This window comes from Capra hircus, chromosome 14, assembly GCF_001704415.2.
Source record: "Capra hircus breed San Clemente chromosome 14, ASM170441v1, whole genome shotgun sequence".
Classification (NCBI taxonomy): domain Eukaryota; kingdom Metazoa; phylum Chordata; class Mammalia; order Artiodactyla; family Bovidae; genus Capra; species Capra hircus.
Window position 1 is genome coordinate 79556390 of NC_030821.1, and position 19979 is coordinate 79576368.

General features: G+C 65.4%; 2 protein-coding genes across 4 annotated transcripts in view; one reads left to right on the forward strand and one right to left on the reverse strand.

The window, feature by feature from the left end:
* Positions 1-17292, forward strand: part of PTP4A3 (protein tyrosine phosphatase type IVA, member 3) — a 31715-nt gene extending 14423 nt beyond the window's left edge. Inside the window, exons 1-6 of one of the 3 annotated variants that reach the window (XM_018058644.1) lie at positions 1454-1506; positions 9956-10894; positions 12919-13011; positions 14185-14315; positions 14853-14927; positions 16634-17292. In XM_018058644.1, coding sequence (XP_017914133.1) covers positions 10790-10894; positions 12919-13011; positions 14185-14315; positions 14853-14927; positions 16634-16751 — 522 coding nt within the window. In that variant the 5' untranslated portion in view covers positions 1454-1506; positions 9956-10789 and the 3' untranslated portion in view covers positions 16752-17292. Of the gene's footprint in view, positions 1-1453; positions 1507-7335; positions 7465-9955; positions 10895-12918; positions 13012-14184; positions 14316-14852; positions 14928-16633 lie in introns of those variants that run through there. The other 2 variants (XM_018058643.1, XM_018058645.1) reach the window with 2 other exon arrangements.
* The window catches only part of MROH5 (maestro heat like repeat family member 5), a 56267-nt gene continuing 53669 nt past the window's right edge, over positions 17382-19979 (reverse strand). The window contains 1 exon segment of the mRNA XM_018058106.1: positions 17382-19794. Coding sequence (XP_017913595.1) covers positions 19697-19794 — 98 coding nt within the window. The 3' untranslated portion in view covers positions 17382-19696.

Below are 19979 nucleotides of genomic sequence, written 5' to 3' on the forward strand. Positions count from 1 at the left end.
CTAACTCCGAGCGCAGGGCAGGCTTGAAGTTCCGTTCCTCCTGTCTAGAATCCCAGTGTGATGGGCTCTGCATCCCAGATAACCAGACCCCACCCCTGCCGGGGCTGGGGGCGCTCTCCCAGCAGAGAGCCTGGGGGCCTGGCAGGACCTACAGAACACCACTCCCAGCCGCCCAGGTCAGCCCAGCTGCCTGTGTGAATACAGATGTCAAGGTCCCCGGCGGGTGGGAGGCCTGGGCCCAGAACGGTGGACACCGCATGTCTGTGTGGGGGACCCAGGCAGCGTCGGGCCAGAGGGCTGGGGGGTTGCTGAAGAGGGCTTTGGGGGTTGGCCGAGGCACTGGGTAGTCACGATGGGCTGAACCTGGGTGACAGGCCCTTGGGGAAGGGCCTCTGTCTGGGGTGGCGGCTGGTGGGGACCAGTGGGGACCTAGCGATGGGGCAGGGAGGGGGAGGTTACGGGCGGCCGAATGTGTGGCAGAGGGTAGGAACTGCCCACATTGCGCGCCGGGAGGGGTGCAAGCAGAGCATGGCCTCCCTCTGCCCCCAAGAAGTACAGGCCTGGGGGCTGGGTGAGCCTGAAATACACACCCCACCCCAGCCCTGTGGGTTCCACCCCTCCTGATGTCACCAAGACTGGGGCAACATCCTGGTGGGGGAGGGGCGAGTGACCCTGACCCTGGGAAGCAGGAACAGCCCTTCCCCCACGGGCGGGGGTTCCCACTTCCTTAGTGCTTTTGTAGCCGGCCCCAGGCCTGGATGGGTGGGCTAGCCTGCCTGTTGGCTTTCTCCCCCACTTCCTTGTGGAGGAAACAGGACGGCAGGAGGAGCTGAGCACTGAGCTCAGAGGGGGCTCTGGGCAAACCTGGCTGCCCCCTGAGTAGGCTCGGGGGTTCCTGGGGGACTTCTTAGGTGGGGGGCAGACTGCAGAGGGCTGGGCTGTTTCTCTGGAGGTGCAGTGAGCTCCCCTCTGCAAGGAAAGGGCCCCAGGAGCCCCTTTCCAGCCTACAGCAGGCAGTGAGGAGACAGGCCAGAGACCTGGGAACCCCCCAGGCTGTGTCTCAGAGCGCCCACCCTGCCAGCCGCAGGCCCAGGCTGGGCCTCTGACCCCTCCCCACTGCTCTGCTGCCGCCCACCTGCCCCGCCTGTCTCCTTCAGCTCTGCCTGCCAGCGGTTACAGGGCCCTGGGGACTGTCCTGCCCCCAGTGGGCCCCAGAGCCTGGCCCACGGGGGAGGGGTTCTCTTGCCCTCTTCCCGAGACTGGGGTGCCCGCCGTGAACTCCGACTTGTGTCCTGCCACCCACCCCCACCTCCCTGCTTGGCCTCCGGGACTGCCCTGGGAGCCCGGATCCTTCCGGGGCTGCCCCTGCCTGAGCCCCCGCCTCCTGGGCCGGCGGGCGGTCCCAGGGCCTTTGACGTGGGGAGGGCGGGAGGCCAGGCCTGGGATAAAGCTGGGCTGGGGGCGCGGCCTCTGCAGGCCTCCAGGACTCAGGACGCGGGACAGCGAGTGAGTGTCTGGGGCTCCCGGCAGGCTCAGGTGGGTGGGGCCTGGGATGTGGGCACCGTGGGGGCAGAGCCCAAGAGACCACGGGCCTCTCGGTCCCCAGGCCTTCCTGCTCATGCTTATGGCTCAGTGGGGAGCCTCAGTGGTTTCCTCCGTCCAATGGGGCGAGGGGGCCTTGTCCTTCCAGGCCGTGTGATATTGCTGTGCGCCCTGGGCCTCTGGGGCGTGGCACCCCTGCCTCAGTGGTACAGGGTGAGGGTGAGCGGGACCGCTGGTCGCACAGTCGGCAGAGAGACAGGGTCACAGTGCAGAGCAAGGCCCCAGGGCCAGTGGGGGGGCGGTGTACAGCCTGGTTCTTCTGCCCTTTGAGTAGTGATCGAGACCCCCTGCACCCGTGTCCTCTCTTGTTAGACGAGGGTCACGACACAGTGACCACATGGTTGGTCACGTGTCACCATGCTGGGGAGTGAAAGGAGGCGGCAGTCCTTGCCAGCTGGGGTGAGGGGGGCTGTCTGGGGTCGCCCGGTCAGCAGGTGCCCTAGGGGGTGCTCTGGGGCTGGCGACAGCCTGACCCACGTGCGTCTGTGGTTGGTGTGGCTGTTAATGCAGATTGGGACTCTGAGCCTCACAGTGACCAGCTGGGCCTTGTCCAGCCCCCTTGTACCAAACAGATCAGGGAGGCGGAACCCCCAGCCCGGAAGTGAGGACCTCCTGGCCTTCGACTCCAGCTATCTTACGGCTTCCTCAGAAAGCAGGTTCTCGACAGGCGGTAACTACCGTCGTTAATGTTTACTGTTGATGAGTGGCAGCTTAGACTGTCAGCCCTTATTACCTTGGGTTTTAATAACCCCCTGAGGGGTTGGTGCTAATTGTGTTGAGCCCGAGAGCTGCTGGGCTCTGAGTTGACGCGGAGCTGCTGATGCTGATGCTGGCTGCTGGGCCACTGCTGCGGTTGCACTGAAGGCCTTGTCTGTGTTAGCACGCCCCCGGGCCCAGGCTCCCAACTGTGAGGTTTCCAAGACTCACTGGGGTGAAGAGAAGGAACCCATGTCTCAGCTCTGCTCTGCGTCTCTGTCTGGCCTCCGTGTGGAACGGGGCACGCAGTCTTCCTCAGGTGGGGGGTGTGTAGGGTGAAGGCAAGGGCGATGGTGGTGGTGGAAACGTCCTGGACTGGCAAGCAGTGCGAGACAGGGCGTGCTGTTCTTGTGGGGCTCAAGGGGGTCTGGCGTGTCCCCTCTTGGGGACCTGTGCCGTGCGTGTGCGTCCTGAGTCTCTGTGCAAAGGCCGCGCCCGCTGGGAGGCCTCGTGTCCCCCACCCCACCAGCGTCCTTTCTGTCTAACTCAGTCCACTGCCTGGCTGTGTGTCCTGCCACTGACCCCCACCCCACCTGGGGTCATGGAGGTTTGCTCACTCTTGACCCCCCAGTGTCCACCCCCGGAGGCCAGGGGGCAGTTGTAGGGGGGTGGTGCTCCCCCGGTGTAAGCCAGGGGAGGGGCGGCTGGGCCGTTGGCCTGTGTGGTCCAGGTGGGACCTGGTAGCCCAGTGACAGGTAGCACTGTGAAAATGCCACATTCTAACCCTGCAGGTGACAGCCTGGGAAACTGAGGCACTGGGGGAGTGAGGTCTCTTTGCAGTGACCCCAGGCTCAGTAATGCCACCTGCATGGGTTTGGGGGGGCACTCCCAGCCCCTCTGGGCAGCCACAGTATTATCCAGCCCACCTGTGCTGGGCAGTCTGGGAGGTGGCTTCTCAGGGTGGGGGTTGGGGTGCAGAGGGGTGGCCAGATGCCCCATCGGGGTGGCGGTGGGGCAGGAGAGGGCAGGGCAGGCTTTTTGCATCTACTGGTGACTTCTTCCCTTGTGTCCCCAAGCTCAGCCTGGCACGCAGCAGTGGAGGAGGATGCTCAGTGGACATTTGTGAATTGGGTGAATGAATGATGAACGGGTGCTGGCTCCCCTGTCCCCCTTGGAGGAGTCCTGAGGTCCCGGGTGGGGGCAGGGGAGGCTGCAGGCAGGACCCGGGCACCAGGCTGGGCTCAGAGCCAGGGCTGAGGCCTCAGGTTGGGGAGGGGGTCCTGGTCAGCGACGGGCGAACGGTGGGGCTTCGGGCAGAGGCAGGCAGCCCCAGAGCACAGTCCCCCGCGTGCGGGCCCCTGGGATGAGCTGCGGCCAGGTGTCACCGTGTGGCGGCACAGGCCGACTGCCCGGGCAGCTGGAGCTGCCTCTTCAACGCGCCACTGACCCTGCACGTGCCCCCGCCGTGGGCCCCCAGCAGGAAGCGCTGACCAGCATGCGGGAGAGGGGGCTGGCTCCGGTGGGGGCCCACGCTGTGGTGGGCAGAGGTGACACCTGCAGGGCTCCTGGCAGTCCTGCTTCTCCTGCTGCCCTGTCCCCTGGTCAGAGCTGCTGCCTGCTGGCCACAGAGGCCCCGTTTTCCAGCCATTAGTGCCCATGGGCCCTTGTCCCGGCCGGGCAGGGCTTGTCATACCTTTTTCCGATGAGGAGCGGGGGCCCCCCAGGGGTGGGTGGTCCCAGACAGCGTCAGGCTCAACCCCAGATCCCGTGGGCATATCGGCCCTCTGCCTGTCCTCTGCCCTCTCCTCTCGCGCTGCGCCCTTCAGGGGAGGCTCCAGGCCCCGCAAGGTGAGGCCAGGCCAGCTGAGGCCAAGGTGGGGAGGGCCAGGGCCCCGGGAGCCCAGCTGTGGGGAGGCCAAACCCCTCACCTGGGTGCCTGCCCGGTGGTGCCATTGAGACCAGGGAGGCTTCAGGTGGGCCTGGTGGACTTGGGGTGGCCACGGGGTTCAGAAGACCCGAGGTGCCTGGTCTGGCTCACCTGGCTGCCTGCTCTGTGCCCACCACTGGTGACGGCCAGGCCAGGGCCCAGCAGCCTCGCCCACACCCACCTGCCTGCTCCTGAGTCCACAGTGGCACTGTGGCCTGCCCGGGCCGTGCTGGGGGCTGATGGCATGTGGGTGCCGGCCACTTGGGTTGGCAAGCGTGCACCAAGTCCATGAGGCACTGTTAAACCCGGTGTGGTGAGGGCGGCCCTGTGCAGCGTCTGGGGGCAGTGTGTTTGCAGCCCTCTTCTTATCCCCAGATCCTGGCAGAGAACAGGTGCCTTCCCCGGGTGGAAACTCAAGCCTGCTCCTAACAGCTCTGCTTCCAGGTCAGAGCCTGGGCACCTCTTGACCGGCTTGGAGCTGGCACCACTGGAAAGTGGCTTCCCTTCCTGGCAGTGTCACCACTTACAGAGGAGGTCTCAAGCTCTGGAGACAGCAAGTGACAGCCCCAGGTCGCACAGGGAGTCGGGGCAGCTGGTTGAGCCCTGATGATGAGCTTCCAGATATGAGCTGCATGCCTGTCGCCCTCCCTGGCCAGTTCTTCCAGGAAGCCTTCCCTGACCACCCGATCCTCTAATTCTGCCCTCCACAGCGCCTGCTCTGCAGGGTGCCTCCTGCTGGGGCCCATCCAGGAGGCCCTAGAAGGAGCGGATGCATAACTCGGGGAGCTGCCCAGCATGGAAGGTGCCGCCAAAGAGCAGCGAGCCCCCCAGCCCCCCGCCCCGTCACCAGAGGTGTGCAAGCTGGTGATGAGACGGCGCGGGTGACCTCTGAGGTTCCTCTGGACTTCAGGGGCTGCGATCCCGTGATGGTTTCTGGATGATGCCCAGATCTGGAGCTCTGCCCAGGACGTTGGGTCATTTGTTCCTTCCACAACAAGTGGGGGGCCTCCTAGTGCCAGGCCCTGTGCGGAGGAGGCGGGTGGAGTTGAGCCCCTCCTTCAGGATACACGTTCCCCGGGGGGTGGGGAAACTGCTCTGAAGGGCCTGTGGCTGCAGAGAGGGCAGGCAGCTGAACTTGGTCAGTGAGGGGGCCGGACCCTCGGTGCTGTGGGCACAGGAGCAGAGGGCTCTGGGGAGACTCCCCAGGGGTGGGTGTGGGCTCGGCCTGTTGGGTCCCCTCCCCGCCCCTAAGCAGCAAGTGGACTTGGGATTGTCTGGGAGGATTCCAGGAACGGCTCCTGCCCTGATAAAAATAGACTTCTCCGAAGGGCTTGGGATGATGCCAGGCCAGCAGGTGCCCCCCAGGCCTGGCCAGAGCGGGTGCCCCCAGTGAGGGGGGGGACAGGGGTGCTAGTTTGCGGCCTCAGCAGCCTGGTGGGCTCTGGGTCCTGGGTGCAGGTCCACAAAGCTGATGGGACCTCTTAGCTTGTATGGATGGGGATGCAGCGTGACGTGGCAGGAGAGCAGCTTGCCCAGGGGTCCTCTCTCCAGAGGGTGAGGGTCTCTGGAGGTCAGCAAAACTCAGCTCGACTTTGGTTCTTCTGCTTGTCGGCTGTGTGACTCGGGCTGAATCCCTCGACCCCTCTGAGCTGCTATTTTATTAATACAGCATGGCCGATGGGCTCTGCTCATGGCGTGCAGCACCCACCACGGTGTCTGAGGGGACAGACACTCAGGAAGCTGTCCAGATGGGATACTGGTGGGGCCCTGAGGGCCTAGAGCTGGCCTGTAGGAAGAGGCTGCTGGAAGCTGGGACCTAAGAGCACTGGAATGGGCATCCTGGGCTGAGCCCACCTTGGTTCTGGGTGGAGGAGCCCTTGCCCCGGGGCTCCTGAGCTGGTGGCAGGGACCTGGCTTGGCTGGGGCGGGGCTCCGGCCCGCCTTTCTGCTCTGCACACGGCTGTCCTCTCCTTGCCTCTGCCTGCTCGCCTGGCAGGGGTGGGGGAGTGTGGGTCCCTGGGCCTGGCTGACACTCTGGGTATGTGTGTGGGGAGAGCCTGGGACCCGGCCCTGCTCTGGGCTGGGCCCCCGGCCAGTTCCTCCCACCCCGCCCCTGCGGCGCTGACCGATGATTGCAGGGGCCAGGCTGGCTGGCTGGGAGCTGGGCCCAGAGCCGGGTTCCCAGCGAGGCAGGGCCTCTGGGGACCCTGTGTGCTGGGGGCTCTACCCACCCTGCTCCACCCCCTTCCGTGGGCCCCTGGGCTGGCCGGGGCAGGTACACGGTTGCCTGCGGTGCGTAGCTGTGCGCTCTCAGGGCTCACAGTCTGGGGAGTGCGTGTGTTCCTGAGCTGGTGTTTCCAGGAGGTGAAGCCAGCACCCTGCTGGGGGTTCAGGCCTGGGCCCAGGGGAGGGTTTCCCATCACAGAGGGCCTCCTGGGGAGGGGGCGTCTGCACTGAGCACTGGAGGATGAGCAGGGGTGGAGACCCTCCCTGGGTGATAGCTGCCTCCTCGAGTGTCCCCCTGCCTGTTTCCCCACCTGCATACTGGGGAAGAGGGAGCGACCGCAGCACCCCCAGGGGTGTGTCGAGGATTCAGTGAGGGACACAGTAGGTGCTCAGCAAGTAGAGAGGTCCTGGCGTTTGAGGCTGGGGAGCTGGGCAGGTCTCTGAGCAGGGCCAGACCAGGTGTCCGTCACCATCCTTCATCCTGTGGGCGTCAGCTTCTGGAGCCCCCACCTGGGCCACGGGCACCCTCCTTTCCATTCCCAAAGGGAAGCTCGCCCTCCGGACCTGCACCGAGTTCCCCGCCGGGGCCCGGCTCCAGCTCAGCTCCTCCGGACCTGGGGCATCGCCCGCTCCCTGCTGGGGGAGCCGCTGGAGGGTTCAGGGCACGGAGGGAGGAAGGCGGGGTGCGCGGGCAGCGCCCCCGCCCTTGCGTTTCCCCTTCCTCCGCCGGCGCTTCCTCTCCCGGCCCAGCCCTCTTTGTTTGCCCCGGCGTGCGGGTTGGCCTGTGGTTATATTTAGGCGGCAGGTGTGGGAGTCACTACCAGCAGGGTCGCCCGCTGGTCACGGCCACGCCGCCCACGTGATGCCCGGGCGCTATAAATAGCCCCCCCGCAGCCCGGCCGCCGGGCGTCCGCGGGGAGGCCGGCGCGCCCCGCGCACTGAGTCTCGGCCGCCGCGCCCGGCCCTGTCCGGTCCCGCGCGAATGGAGGCAGCGGCAGGACTCTGGCCCGCCGGTGAGCCGAGGCCGCGAGGGCGGGGGTGGGGGTGGGGGGGGGTCCTGGGAGGACCCCAGCCCCACTCCGGGAGGGAGCCGTGCCCTTTGGAACGAGGCCCTCCCACACCCTACGGTGCGCGCTGCGGGACAGGGGGTCTCCGCCCACCGCCCCACCCGCGCCCTCCCGGCCGGTCTTGGGCACGGTGCTCCCACGCAACCCCTCCTTAGCTCTCTTGGGACCCCCATGAACCCTGGCCCTGCAGCCTTCCCCCATGTCAGAGAGGATCCCGGGTCCACGGAGGCTGGCACTCTGGAAGCCCTCTGGAGTCAAACTCCAGCTCCTCAGTAAGCTGTGCCACCGGGATTTGAGCCTGGGAACTCTCACGGGGAGCTCTTCCCGGGCCTGGCCTGCTCAGGGCCCTGGAAGGTCCCCCAGCCCGCCCTGGCCTGTTTACTCGACTGTGGACAGGGGCCAGGCGGGGGCCTCTCCTAATGGTTCTGGAAAGGAGGACTGTCAGGGACATAGCAGAGAGCTTAGAGCCTCGAGCGGGGCAGCGGGGCAGCGGGGCAGCTGGGGCCCCAGAATGGCGGTGTGGGGCCAGTGGCAGGAAGGCAGAGGGAGGGGCCTTGGGCTTCCAGGAGGGCTCCTGTTTCCCAGGGTGGAGGTGAGGGTGGGCGTGAGGGGTACTGGCTGGTGGACTTGGCTCAGCCCTGCCTGGGGACTTGCTTGGTGACCTCAAGGTGGGGGTGGTGTGGTTAGGAAGGGGGGCTCTGCCCCAGGGGGTGGCCGCAGGCCTGGTTAAGCCCGGTGGGACAGCCTGGGGGCAGCAAGAAGGGTTTCACTGTTTCCCTCTCACCTGGGGGTGAGGGCCCTAGATGTTGAGGAGACAAGTGGGGTGTCTGGCAAGACCCCAGCCCAGCTGGGCAGTGATCTTGGTCCAGCCTCAGCCCAGACCCTGACCCCATTCCATCTAGGGCCCTGATCCTTGCCCCCAGCCAGCCTGACCCCAGGCCCCTTCATGCAGGTGACAGGTTTCACATGGGCAGGACTGGCGTGGCTCTCCAGGGACGCTGGCAGGAGAGTCAGGCCGTCTGCCCTTGCCCACGGGGTCTCCCCAGGTGTCCAGCAGGTGGGGAGGTGGTGGGTTGGGCCCTTAGGAGAGGCCTGTCGTCCTGTGGTTTCCCTGGGCCCCTTCCCTCCCTTCCCTCTGTAAACATGCATGCATGGGGACCTCCCACAGCCCCAGGAGGGCAGGTTTTCGTGTGCTGTTCAAGGCGCCTGGCGGCTGACTCTTTCCTTGCCCGCACTCCGAGCGGAAGCCTGCTCTGGGATGGTGTGCAGTCCCTTCTCCCTGCCTTTGACCCCCTCCCTGGGGACCCCCACGTAACCTTCCTGAACTGGGCAAGGGGCAGAGCGTGAGCCTGGAGCAGCCGTGGAGCCGCCCGCCTCCCCAACCCCGCCGTGTCCGGGTCCCAGCTGCAGGCCTGGTCTGCACCTGGGCTGAGGCTCCAGGGGCCCAGCCGGCCTGGTGGGCAGCTGGGGAAGGGGGTGCTGGGCGGGGCAGAGGTAAGAGGTGTTGGGTGGGTGGATGAAGGACCTGCCCAGTAAGCAGGTGTGGATTCTGACGGCGGGGCCAGGCTGAGCCCAGTGGATGGAGGGGTCTGCTGACCACTGGGTTGTGCTGGAGGAGCCTTGGAGGCATCTTCTCTGGGCCCTCAGTTTGCAGATGGGGAAACCGAGGCTAGTGACATGCTCAAGGTCTCCCAGCCTGTCCGTGGGGGTGGGAGTGGGGCTCATTGCTCCTGTTGGGGCCCCTGGCCCTGGCCTTTTGGGGCCTAGAGAGGGAGAGACAGGCTTGCAGGTGCTTGACGGCCATATCTGAGGCCCAGCAATGTCCCTCCTTGAGGCCCTGTCACGGTGGGACCCCAGTCCCGGCCACCCGTGTTGTTGCCACCTTGGCAAGCGCCTGGCGGCCGGCCCCGGCCTGTGGGCTCCTGTGGGCTGTGCCTGCTCCTTTGAGCTCCTGGGGGGCAGTGGCTTGTTTGCTTCCATCCTGTGGCCAGCCCTGTGGGTGGGTGGTGGACAGCGGCCCAGGGCAGAGGCTGACCAGAGCCTCTGGTTTCCAGGGGGGAGCCCTTGAGAGACGTGTAAGGTGGCTCGTGTCTGTGGGGGGGCTGCCGTGCCGCCCCCACCCCCACTGTGCTCTGTCACCCTGGCCTCTGTGCTGGAGCCCCTTGCCCTGAGGACCGGGGCTGCTCCAGAGTGATCTGGGCTCAGAGACACCGCAGAGGCCGGAATTCCGCGGAGGACGGGGCTGACCGTCTGGTGGCAGGGGCGGGGCGTTGTGGAGGGGCCCGGGCTTCGGGGGGTGGCTCTGTCACCACAGATGCCTTGAAATCGTGTGTTGGGGTTTAGCACACTTGTGGTTTTCCTGAGAGGGAAACCGAGGCCTGGTGAGGGAGGGGCACGAGCCGGGACCCCTTTTCATTGCCTTCTCTCCCCTCCCCAGACGCTGCCTGCCGCTGACCAGCCTGGGATTTATGGAGAGGCCCTCGGGGGGCAGCCCTGAGTACTGCCGCGCCCAGCATCTGCACCGTGCCCGCTGCTGAGGCCCCCGTGCCTCCGGCCTCACCATTGCCCTCGCCCGCTCATGGCCCCCGCCGCCTGGCCCGGGGCTGGCTCTGCGGCCTGAGCCCCCCGCCCCGCTCCAGGACTCGCCGTACCCCAATGGGGTAACGTGACGGAGGCCCCGTGTCACTGCCGCCCGCTGTCCGCCTGCGGCCGCTGCCTGTCACCCCCACCCCACGGCGGCCCCATTGGTTCAGTTTCAAGTTCGTTCTGCCTTTAATCCTTGGGGTCTGGGGCCTTGGAGCAGAGTGGCCCTCTAGCCATCCACCGATGCCGAGGGGGGTGTCCCCGGTGACAGGCGCAGCGCCGGCCACGGCTTCAGCAGCCGGATTCACTTTGGGCTTTTTAAAGTTCTCTTTGCTGAGTTTTTTGGTGGTTGTTATTTCTGCTTTTGCCCGCTAGTAATCCTCCAGCCCTGAGAGGCAGGAGCTTGGACTTGGCCTGTTTTACTTCTGGGGGCTCTTTTGTTCTGTGTTGTAAAGTGTTGGGTTTTCTTTTTTTAATCATCCACCCGTGATCCGGGCAGCATCCTCCCCCTACCCAAGTATTTGCACAATATTTGTGCGGGGTCTGGGGGGCAGGTTTTTTTTTTTTTTTTTTTTTAAAGCATTTTCTCTCTCTTGGACAAGCACAGGGATCTCGTGCCCCTCGGGTTCTGGGGGGTGGTGGGCCCTTCTTGCGTTCACGTCCCCAGCCCCGTCTGCGGGCAGCAGCCATGGCGCGGATGAACCGACCGGCCCCTGTGGAGGTCAGCTACAAGAACATGCGCTTCCTCATCACGCACAACCCCACCAACGCCACCCTCAGCAGCTTCATCGAGGTGAGCATCTGGCACGCCTCATGGCGAGGCTGGGGGCCTCCGAGTGAGAGGAGAGCTTGGGATGACAGGCCCCCTGGGAGAGGCACACGAGAGTACCTGTGGGGCTGGGGTGTGAGGGCTGCAGGGGGTCAGCAGGGCGGGCAGTGGGACCTGTGCCACCTGAGCAGAGACAGGTGCAGAGGTAGGAGGTGAGACAGGCCTCGTGTCCTCAGGACGTCCCTGTGGCTGGTGCAGTCCTGAGCCCTTTGCTGGCCATCTGGCCTCTGTACAGAGGCTGAGCAGGAGGAGAAGAGGGTGGTGGTCCCCCCAGGAGAGGACCGGCTGCTTAGACAGCCTGGAGAAAGCAGAGTGGGGACAGGGCATGAAGGCCAGCTTCACAGCCAGCCCAGGCTGCGGGAAGCCCATGGGCTCCAGGGGCTCCTGGGAGCTCTCGGCACAGGTATCTGTGTGAGGAAGGGCTGGGCAGCAGTCCAAGCCAGCCACGGGAGAGAGTGACCACTGTACCCCGAGAACCAGCAGGCGAGCTGTCTGCTGCTCGTGGCCCCGGCAGACGGGACCAAATGTTTGCAGAGCCTGCCGTTCTCCGCGGGGCTCCTGGAGGAGACTGGCCTCTGCAGTGCTCCTTGCTGTTTACAGAGCCTGTGACTGTGTGCTGGGCCTTTTGTGATCTCAGACCTCCAGCTGTTCCCTCTGCAGCAAGATATAAGCCCCTCTGAGTGCTCCTCGTGGTTGAACAGGGGCCCAGGCACAGGAGGACTTCAGCAACTGTGTAGACGCTAGACTATGGAGGGAGGCAGTCGGCACCCTGCCGTCGGGAGGCCTGGACTCTAGACATTGAGCTGGGGACCCTGTGGAGGAGGGCTGCCCCCTGCATGGCCCATGATTGGGGTCAGGGCTCAGAATGTGAGCAGAGTCAGGGCTCAGTGTGTGACCAGTGTCAGGAGTCAGAGTGTGAGCAGGGTCAGGGCTCAGTGTGGGACCAGGCTCAGGGCTCAGAGTGTGACCAGGGTCAGGGCTCAGGGTGTGACCAGGCTCAGGGCTGAGTGGAACCAGGCTCAGGGCTCAGTGTGTGACCAGGGTCAGGGCTCAGAGTGGGGCAGGTGGCAGCACTCAGTCTGTCATGAGGTCCGGGCCCAGCCTGGTCTGGGTGGTAGCACCCTCGGCTGTAGGCCCAGAGGAATCTGCAGTGCCCCTTTGGCTCAGAGCTCTGCCCTGCCCCTGCCCCGCCCCCGCTCCGCCCCTGCCCCGCCCCCGCTCCGCCCCTGCCCCGCCCCCTGCTCCCCGCATTCTCAGAATAGCTCTGTGCTCTCCTCTCTGTGTCCAGTGTCCCCCTCGCATGATGAGCAAGGTCCAGCGGCTGATTCCTCACTGCTCCTAAAATAGCTGCCGGGAGCAGGTGGGGGTGGGTGCACGTGGACCCCATGCAGCGAATCGCCCCCACCCCGGCGTATAAATATCCCTGCGCTGGCTGTGGACTGCCTTGATCTTTCCCCGGGTAGCTTGGGGCTTCTTCCTGGGTGCCCTCTGGGCAGGTGCCCACCCTCCCCGCTCCGAGGTACCCCTCCCCTCAGACCCTGAAGGCCCCCATGCTGGGTCTGGCCCCGGGGTGGACCTGTCCCTGCAGTCCGGGCTGGGAGGGCTGCTCAGAGCAGGACTATGCAGGGGCTCATGTGTGGGCTCTGGTGTCCTCGCCCTGCCTGGGGACCCGGGAGCTTGGTCTGGAAGTTGCTGGAGTGCTCTGGGGTCCTGAGCATCCAAGAGGAGGGAGGTCGTGTTGGAAGTTGGGCTCCCAGCTCTGACACCTCAGCGGTGACGTGGGTGGGTGGGTCACCCTGCCTGCCGTGGGGCAAGCTCAGGGACACTCGCCCCCAGAAGCATCAGGAAGAGCTGTCCCATCCCCACAGGTCCCTGAGCCCAAAAGTCCGTGAGCCGCTGGCGATTCACGTTGGGCCCCAGCCTTTCTGTCCCGTAGAGGGCCGTGGGGTCCCCTGCCCAGCCCTGTCTCCCTCCTCCCTCCCTGCCAGGACCTGAAGAAGTACGGGGCCACCACCGTGGTGCGCGTGTGTGAGGTGACCTACGACAAGGCCCCGCTGGAGAAGGATGGCATCACGGTTGTGGTGAGGGCCGCGTGTGGTGGGGTGGTGGGGTGGCCGGGTCCGGGCAGGGAGGCAGGCGTGTGTGGCCTTGCTGCACACCCAGTTGCCCCCGCCGTGTCTGTGGGCAGGCTGTATCTCCAGAGCATCGACGCGGCCCCTGGGCTCCTCTCCGTCTCGCTCGGCGTCTGGGGCCTTGTTGCCAGGCAGCGGGTGCCTCTCCGGGGTGGGCTGGGTGCACCTGGCGGGTCCCTGGGGAGGCTCTCCGGAGGCTGCAGGGAGGGACCCTTGGGGCGGTTTCCTTGGTCCCTGGTAGTGGGGACCGACGTCCAGGCAGCAGGCCCCGTGGGATGGGCCCCGTGGTTCCTGCCCTGTGGGGAGGCCCCCGAGCCAGGTGATGTTGACGAAGGTGGTGAGAGGGGCCGGAGCCTTGGGGCGGACAGGCCTGCCCCTTCCCCGCTGAGTGACCCGGGGTCCTCCCGTCTAGAGTGGGGGTGCCTGAAGGGCACCAAGTGAACGCTGTAAAGTAACCCGGAGCTCAGGGGTTTCCCACGCCTCCCCTGCGGCAGGAAGGGCTTTAGGTTAGACAAGCAGTTGCCAGGCAGACCCGTGGCCTCCAGGGGCCCTCCAGGGGCCCTCCAGGGGTGCTGAATCTGAAGTCTGGGAACAGGGTCAGATGCCCGGGTACCTGGCCTTGGTGGACATGTGGATGCACCCCTGCTGCCAAGCGGTGCTGATTCTGGGGTGGCCCCTTGGTCCCCCGTGAATGTGCCCCGTGGGAAGTGCGCTGCCTCCAGCCTTGGGCCCGGCCTGCTCTGTGCCGCTGTGCTGGGGGCTGGGGAAACAGGCAGGCCTATGTCAGCCACGTTCATGGACCAGGCCCCTTGGGTCTGTGGGCCCAGAACAGCTCAGGCTGGGTGAGTCCAGAACCACAGCGTGGACTGACGAGAGGGGGAGTAGGGCTCCCGCGGCTGCCCCCCCAAAAGAGCAGGGTGTTCTGGGAAGGCTTCCTGGAGGAGACGATGGGGAGGAGCCTTGCAGGGGGACACTCTCTGGGGCCTCTGCCCCGACCGTCACCCTCAGGGGGCTCCCGATATCCTCCTTGCTTGTCAGACTGCCCCTGGGCAGGCTGGCCTGGGCCCCGGCTCTCACCCCACCTTCAAGTTGGGGGTCCTCACGTGCTGCTGCCTTCTGCAGGACTGGCCGTTTGATGACGGGGCGCCCCCGCCCGGCAAAGTGGTGGAGGACTGGCTGAGCCTGCTGAAGAGCAAGTTCTGTGATGACCCTGGCAGCTGCGTGGCTGTGCACTGCGTGGCCGGCCTGGGGCGGTGAGCCAGTGGGGCAGGGCAGCTGGCTTGAACTTGGGGACCTCTTGTCCTGGCTTGCCGTCGGGTGTGGGTGCTGAGCCCACATCACGTGACTTCCTTCTGGGGGTTGGGGGGCGGAAGTCCTTCCCAAAGTCTGACCCTGCTCCCCACTGCTGTGGCTGGGACTTTGTGCGGGAAGGAGCTGACAGCCCTGCCCCTCCCCAGACACAAAGACCCCACACCCGCCAGCTAGTCATGGGAAACATGAACGTGATTTGTAACCGAGAGTCAAACTCTCATCCACGGGCAGACCTGAGCCCAGCACTTTGCTCTCTCTCCTTCAGCCCTCCCACCTACACGTTTATACACAAGGAGCCTGAGGCACAGAGGTGGCCCTGCCCACCTGGGGCCACACAGCAGGCGCAGGCGGAGCCTGTGCCGTCCATGGGGCGGGAGCGCCACTGGGGAAGCCTGGGCCACCCCAGGCCCCGAGGGGGAAGGCGTTGGGGAGGGTGTGGGTGCCTGGGCCTGGGTGACCTGGCCCTGCCATCCGCCCAGGGCTCCAGTCCTCGTGGCGCTGGCCCTCATTGAGAGCGGGATGAAGTATGAGGACGCCATCCAGTTCATCCGACAGTGAGTGGCTGGTGGGGAAGGGCGCTGGTGGGTGCTCGGGGTCTGGGTGCAGGGGCTCCTTATCCTTCCCTCCCTACCCTGCAGGGGCCCAGGGCCCTGACAGGAGGCACTCCTGACCCCTGTCCCAGTGCCGTCCTCTGAGGCCTTCCCCAGTTCAGTGCAGCCTCCTGCTGTGGTACCAGCGCACCCCTCAGGCTGCCTAGCCCTGACTGAGGACAGGTCTCTGTGTGTGGTCTGCTCCCGGACTGGGAGCAGAGGGTGAGGAGAGGCTACACGGAGTGCCTGGCTTGTCCCCTCTCTGGGGCCCATGGCTCCTTCAGCCTGGGGTACATCAGTCTGCACAGGCCCTGCAGTGCTGAGTAACAGGCTGCCCCAAACCCGTCTCTGACACAGGGAGCTGGGGCAGACACCTCTTTAAGCCTCCAGCACTCCTGACACGGGGTGTCACTCCCCTCAGCTCTTGGGAGAGGAGGAACCCCCAGAAGCCATCCAGTCCAGCCCAGCAGTGAAAGGAGCCCCCCAGTGCCACCTGCCCCACCTGCCCCAACCCCCCTGCCAGGACAGCCAACACCCCAGGATCTTTCAGGACTGCCCTTCTGAAGCCCTGGCCCCTGGGCCCTCTGCGCCCCATTCTCAGCCCCCATGTCGGGCTCCCAGCCTCCTCTCCTTGCGGGGAGGGGGCTGCTGTCTGCTGCGGCCACTGGGAAAGGAGCCCTGGTGGAGCAGGGCCCCGGGGTGGCAGCAGGGGCAGTGGGGTGGGCACAGAGGACCGGAGCCGGCCCCCAGCCCGCCCACTGTGAGTGTGTGTGTGTGTGTGAGACACACGCACAGTCCGTGCCTGGGTGTCTTCTTATGCTGCTCCCCCGACGACAGTTTCCAGGGCACGGCCGTCTCTTTCTCCCAGAGGCCGGCTTGTTTACCAGTCAGGCGGCCAGCCCTGTGTGTGCCCACAGGAGCTCTGGCCTCCTCAGGACCCTGGCATGTGTGCACACACACAAGGCACACGGTTTCTCTCCGTGAGCCTGTGTGCAGCTCTGTGCCTTGGCACAGATCTCAGGCGGCCCCAGGATAAGGGCCGGGCCTTCACCGTCAGCTCTGCCCCATGCACCTCACTGAGCCCGCGGTTCCCTAGTTCCAGTCTGAGGCCTGTGACTGGGGGCTGGGCCCAACCTGGTGACTCAGAGCACCGCAGGCTTGCTCCTCCCTGGCCCATGCATCATTGACCAGAGCCAGTCCACGGCCATGTCCGAGGTCACGGGCGGTGGGGACAGGTGACCTCCGGAAGTGCCTGGTGGGCAGTGCTAGGTACCCCCACACCCAGGCACCTGAGGGCCACCTCCTGCCTCCTCTCCTCTCCCTCCCAGCCAGCCGGCATGCCAGGCTCCATCCCCGCGGGCTCTGCTTTCAGGGGGTGGTACCCAGGTAAACACGCGGGCCTTGGAGTGTGGGGACCTTGGGGTTGGGGAGGTGAGGCGGTCAGCCTGGAGGAGCGATAGCCAGGTGACCTGAAGGGCAGCAGCGGTGGCTGCAGTGACTGTGATTCTGGTGGAAGGAACACCCCGGGCAAAGGCCCAGAGGTGGGAGGGCTCTGTGGGTCACGGGGACCCACTCCAGCCCCTCTCGCCTCTGGGGCCTGCAGCTCTGGGGCAGGGCGGGTGGCCGAGCCTGGGTCCTACCTGACCCCCACCCCGGTCCCGTCTGCCCAGGAAGCGGCGCGGAGCCATCAACAGCAAACAGCTCACCTACCTGGAAAAATACCGGCCGAAGCAGAGACTGCGGTTCAAGGACCCCCACGCGCACAAGACCAAGTGCTGTATCATGTAGCTCAGGACCTGGGCGCCCGGCCGCGGGCTCAGCAGGGCTCCCGCCACGGCTGCCCTCTGCCCTTTGCTCCCAGCCCCCCCGGGCACACCCACCACCAGCCGTCCAGCCCGCCCCCCACACCCCTCGTGGGTGATTTGTCTCTGCTCCCTCCCTCTCTGTCCACGCCAGGTGTGTGTGTGTGTGTGTGTGTGTGTGTGTGTGCATGCGTGCACACCACTGTCTGGTCCAGTCTTCCTTTTGTCTCTGCCCGCGTGTCTGTCTCTCTGTGCCCTCAGCCCTCACTGTCCCTCTGAGGCTTAATCCCCTCAATCTCCCCGCCCTGTGTCCCTGGCTGTCCTGTTAATGCCCTGCCCACACCGCCTCCGGGCAGCTCTCCTTCCTGGCCTGTTTGTTTGGGGGCTGGTGTATTTTTTAACCACTGGGCCCAGCCCCTCATCTGCGGCCCCTCACCCTGACCTGTTCTTGGCACCTTAAATTATTGGGTCTGGGGCAGTCAGGTGTTCTGGACACTCGAAGGCAATAAAACCAGACCCTGTGGCTGTATGTGCCTGGAGAACGGGGTGTGGGTGGCCTTGGGGGGCTGGCGGCACCCAGGGATGCTCCGGGGCGCGTCCCCTCTTGCTGGCTGTGCTTAGCCACCCCCTGGCGTCCACGCTGGGTCCCTGCACTCCCTGGCTCAAGGCGGGGCTGTACCAGATTGAACAGAGCAGGGGCTGAGGCCTGAGTGGGCTCTGCCCAGTTGCCCTGTTGCTGTTTTGGGGGCCAGGTCACCGGCATTGCCCCTGTAAGGGACAGGATGGGTCACTTGGTAATTCTTCTGGGCCATGTGTCTGGTGGGGTGGCTTCCCTGTCCTGCCCCCCACTAAGTGTCCTCACTTCAGTCTTAGAAGCCCAGAGAAGGGAGAGGGTGATGATGCCCACTGGGCTTGGGGTGGAGGGACATGCCGACTCCTCACCTCAGGGTGGGGAGGGGAAGCTGGAGGGGTGGAGGGTGACCCCGGGGTTCCTGGGGTGAAAGGTCAGAGTGTGTTGGGGGCTGGGCCTGCTGGAGGGCATGGATGTTGCCCTGCTCCGTGAGCAGCTCTCTGCTCTTGTAGAGCTGGGGGCTGGCCCCTCCCTGGGTCAGGTTGGCCGCGCCTTCCCCGGGTGGGATGGTGGTCCCCCCACCAGGACTCGGGGCCCTGTCTCCTGCCCCTGGCCTGCTGTGGCCAGCCTGGCAGTCAACTGTTGCTGCTGGTTAGTGGGGCACCTCTTGTGTGCCCGGGTCTAGAGCCTTCCACCCTGCTGGTAAGGCCTGTGCTCCCTCAACTTCAGGCTTCACTTGTCTCGGTTCCCTCCAGGGGTTTATCTAGTCACCATTGGCTGCAGAAGCCTCTGGGGCCCAGGCCTAGCCAGCTCCAGGCGTTTACTAAGACCAGACTTCCCAGGTGCAGGATGAACTGGGGTGAGGCAGGGGGATGTGCAGGAGGCCCCACTGCCCACTGGGGGGAATCAGGGAAGCCTCCCTTTTAGGGGAGATGGCACCCCCCCCCACCCAGCTGGGCTCAGGGAACCCTCTTCCCAGCCAGGGGTTGTAGCAGAAGTGGGATGGGGGCACCCACAGGGGCCCGCGGACAAAATGGAGAGCTGTGAAAAGCCAAACCCACCCAGAGCCCCTCCTCAAGTGGCGCCATTCAGAGACTCACAGATGGGTGGGCAGGGGCCCCAGCTCTGCCCAGGGTCATTTACTCCTCTCCCCGGTCATATTGAACACCACCAGTGAGTCTGCAGTTGCTGTATTTTTTTCAACCCACCATCCAAGTTGTGGGGCCTCCTGGGTGCAACCCCAGGCCTGTCCCGAGGGGCTCACAGTCTATGGGGAATGGTGGGACAGCCTGATGAGGGGTGGGAGGCCTTGTTTGGCAGGCCCTTGAGGGCTAGGTCATGTGGAGGTCCCAAGGTGGGGGATGTGGAGAGAGCTGTCTGGGTAGAAGCTCTGCCTGGGCCAAGTGGGGAGGGCTTGGGAGGGCACATGGGGGGAAAGGCAGGGGGTAGGCTGGGCGGGGCTGGACCTCCTGCTGGAGAGCAGCCAGCTGGGGGAGGCCCTAGGGAGGACTCCAGCAAGGAGGCTCTTTCAGGCAAGGGAAGGGCCCACCCCGCCATTGCACAAGTGGAAAAACCAAGGCTGGGAGGGGAAAGACCCGCCGGAGCTCAGGTGGGTCTTCAGGGGCTCCCTCGGAGTCTGGGGACCTCTTCTGGACTCAACCTTCCAAGGGGTCTTGGAGGAAGGTTTTACTACCCATTTTACAGATGGGACAGCTGAGGCTCAGAGTGTTGAGACCCTCGCCTCAGTCATTCAGGGTGGGCCAAGCCCACCTGGAAGATCTGACTGAGCCAGATCGGTTCTGCTGCCAACTCCAAGTGCCAGCCCTGACGGGGCTCAGGAGGCTAGAGATGGGGGTGGAGGGTGACTTCGAGTCCCCTGGGCAGAGGGAGACCAGCCAAGGGTCCTCTTCCCCACCATCAGCCTCCCAGTGACCAGCTCTAAGCTGGAGACAGACTGAAGCCTGCGAGGGCGCCATGGTGAGCAACTCCACTCAGCTGTGAGCCCCAAGGGCCGTGGATGCCTTGGGAGTGCCCCCTCAGCACCCAGGACATCGGCAGGCCGTGGTTTGGGCTCTGGTCACTGGGAAGCCACCTGGTGGCCACAAGTGGGAGTCCCTGCCCAGACTTCACAGTTTATCTCTGGGGGACACACGGTCCAGGCCCATCTCCTGGCCTGCCAGTGTCTCTGGGGGGCCCATGGGATGGTGGGCAGGGAGCGCAGAGGTGTGACACTTCTTTGTTGAATCTAGATCTTTCTTTCAAATGGAAAAATGTCATGCAGCCAAGCTCTGTGCAGACAGGGCAGGGTTGCGCGGTGCAGTGGGCACGGGGGAGGGGGACGGGGGGATGACAGCTGGAGGTCACCGCGGTCTGGCTGCCACCTTCTGAAGGAAGGAGGCCTGCCTGCTGGCGAAGTCTCGGACGCTGGGTTCGGGGCTCTTTTTGAGATCCTCAAAAGCTCCAGGAAAGGAGGGACGAATCAGAGATACTCTCCACGCCCCGTCTGCCCATAGCCCTGGTGGAGTAGCATCCTCCTTCCCACAGGGAGTGGGGGCAGTTGGGCACCCAGACCCCGCCCTCCTCGGCCTTCCAGGCCTGGGTGCTCCCCTTCCCTACCCTGCCCGCCGTGTTTGGGGGCCCATG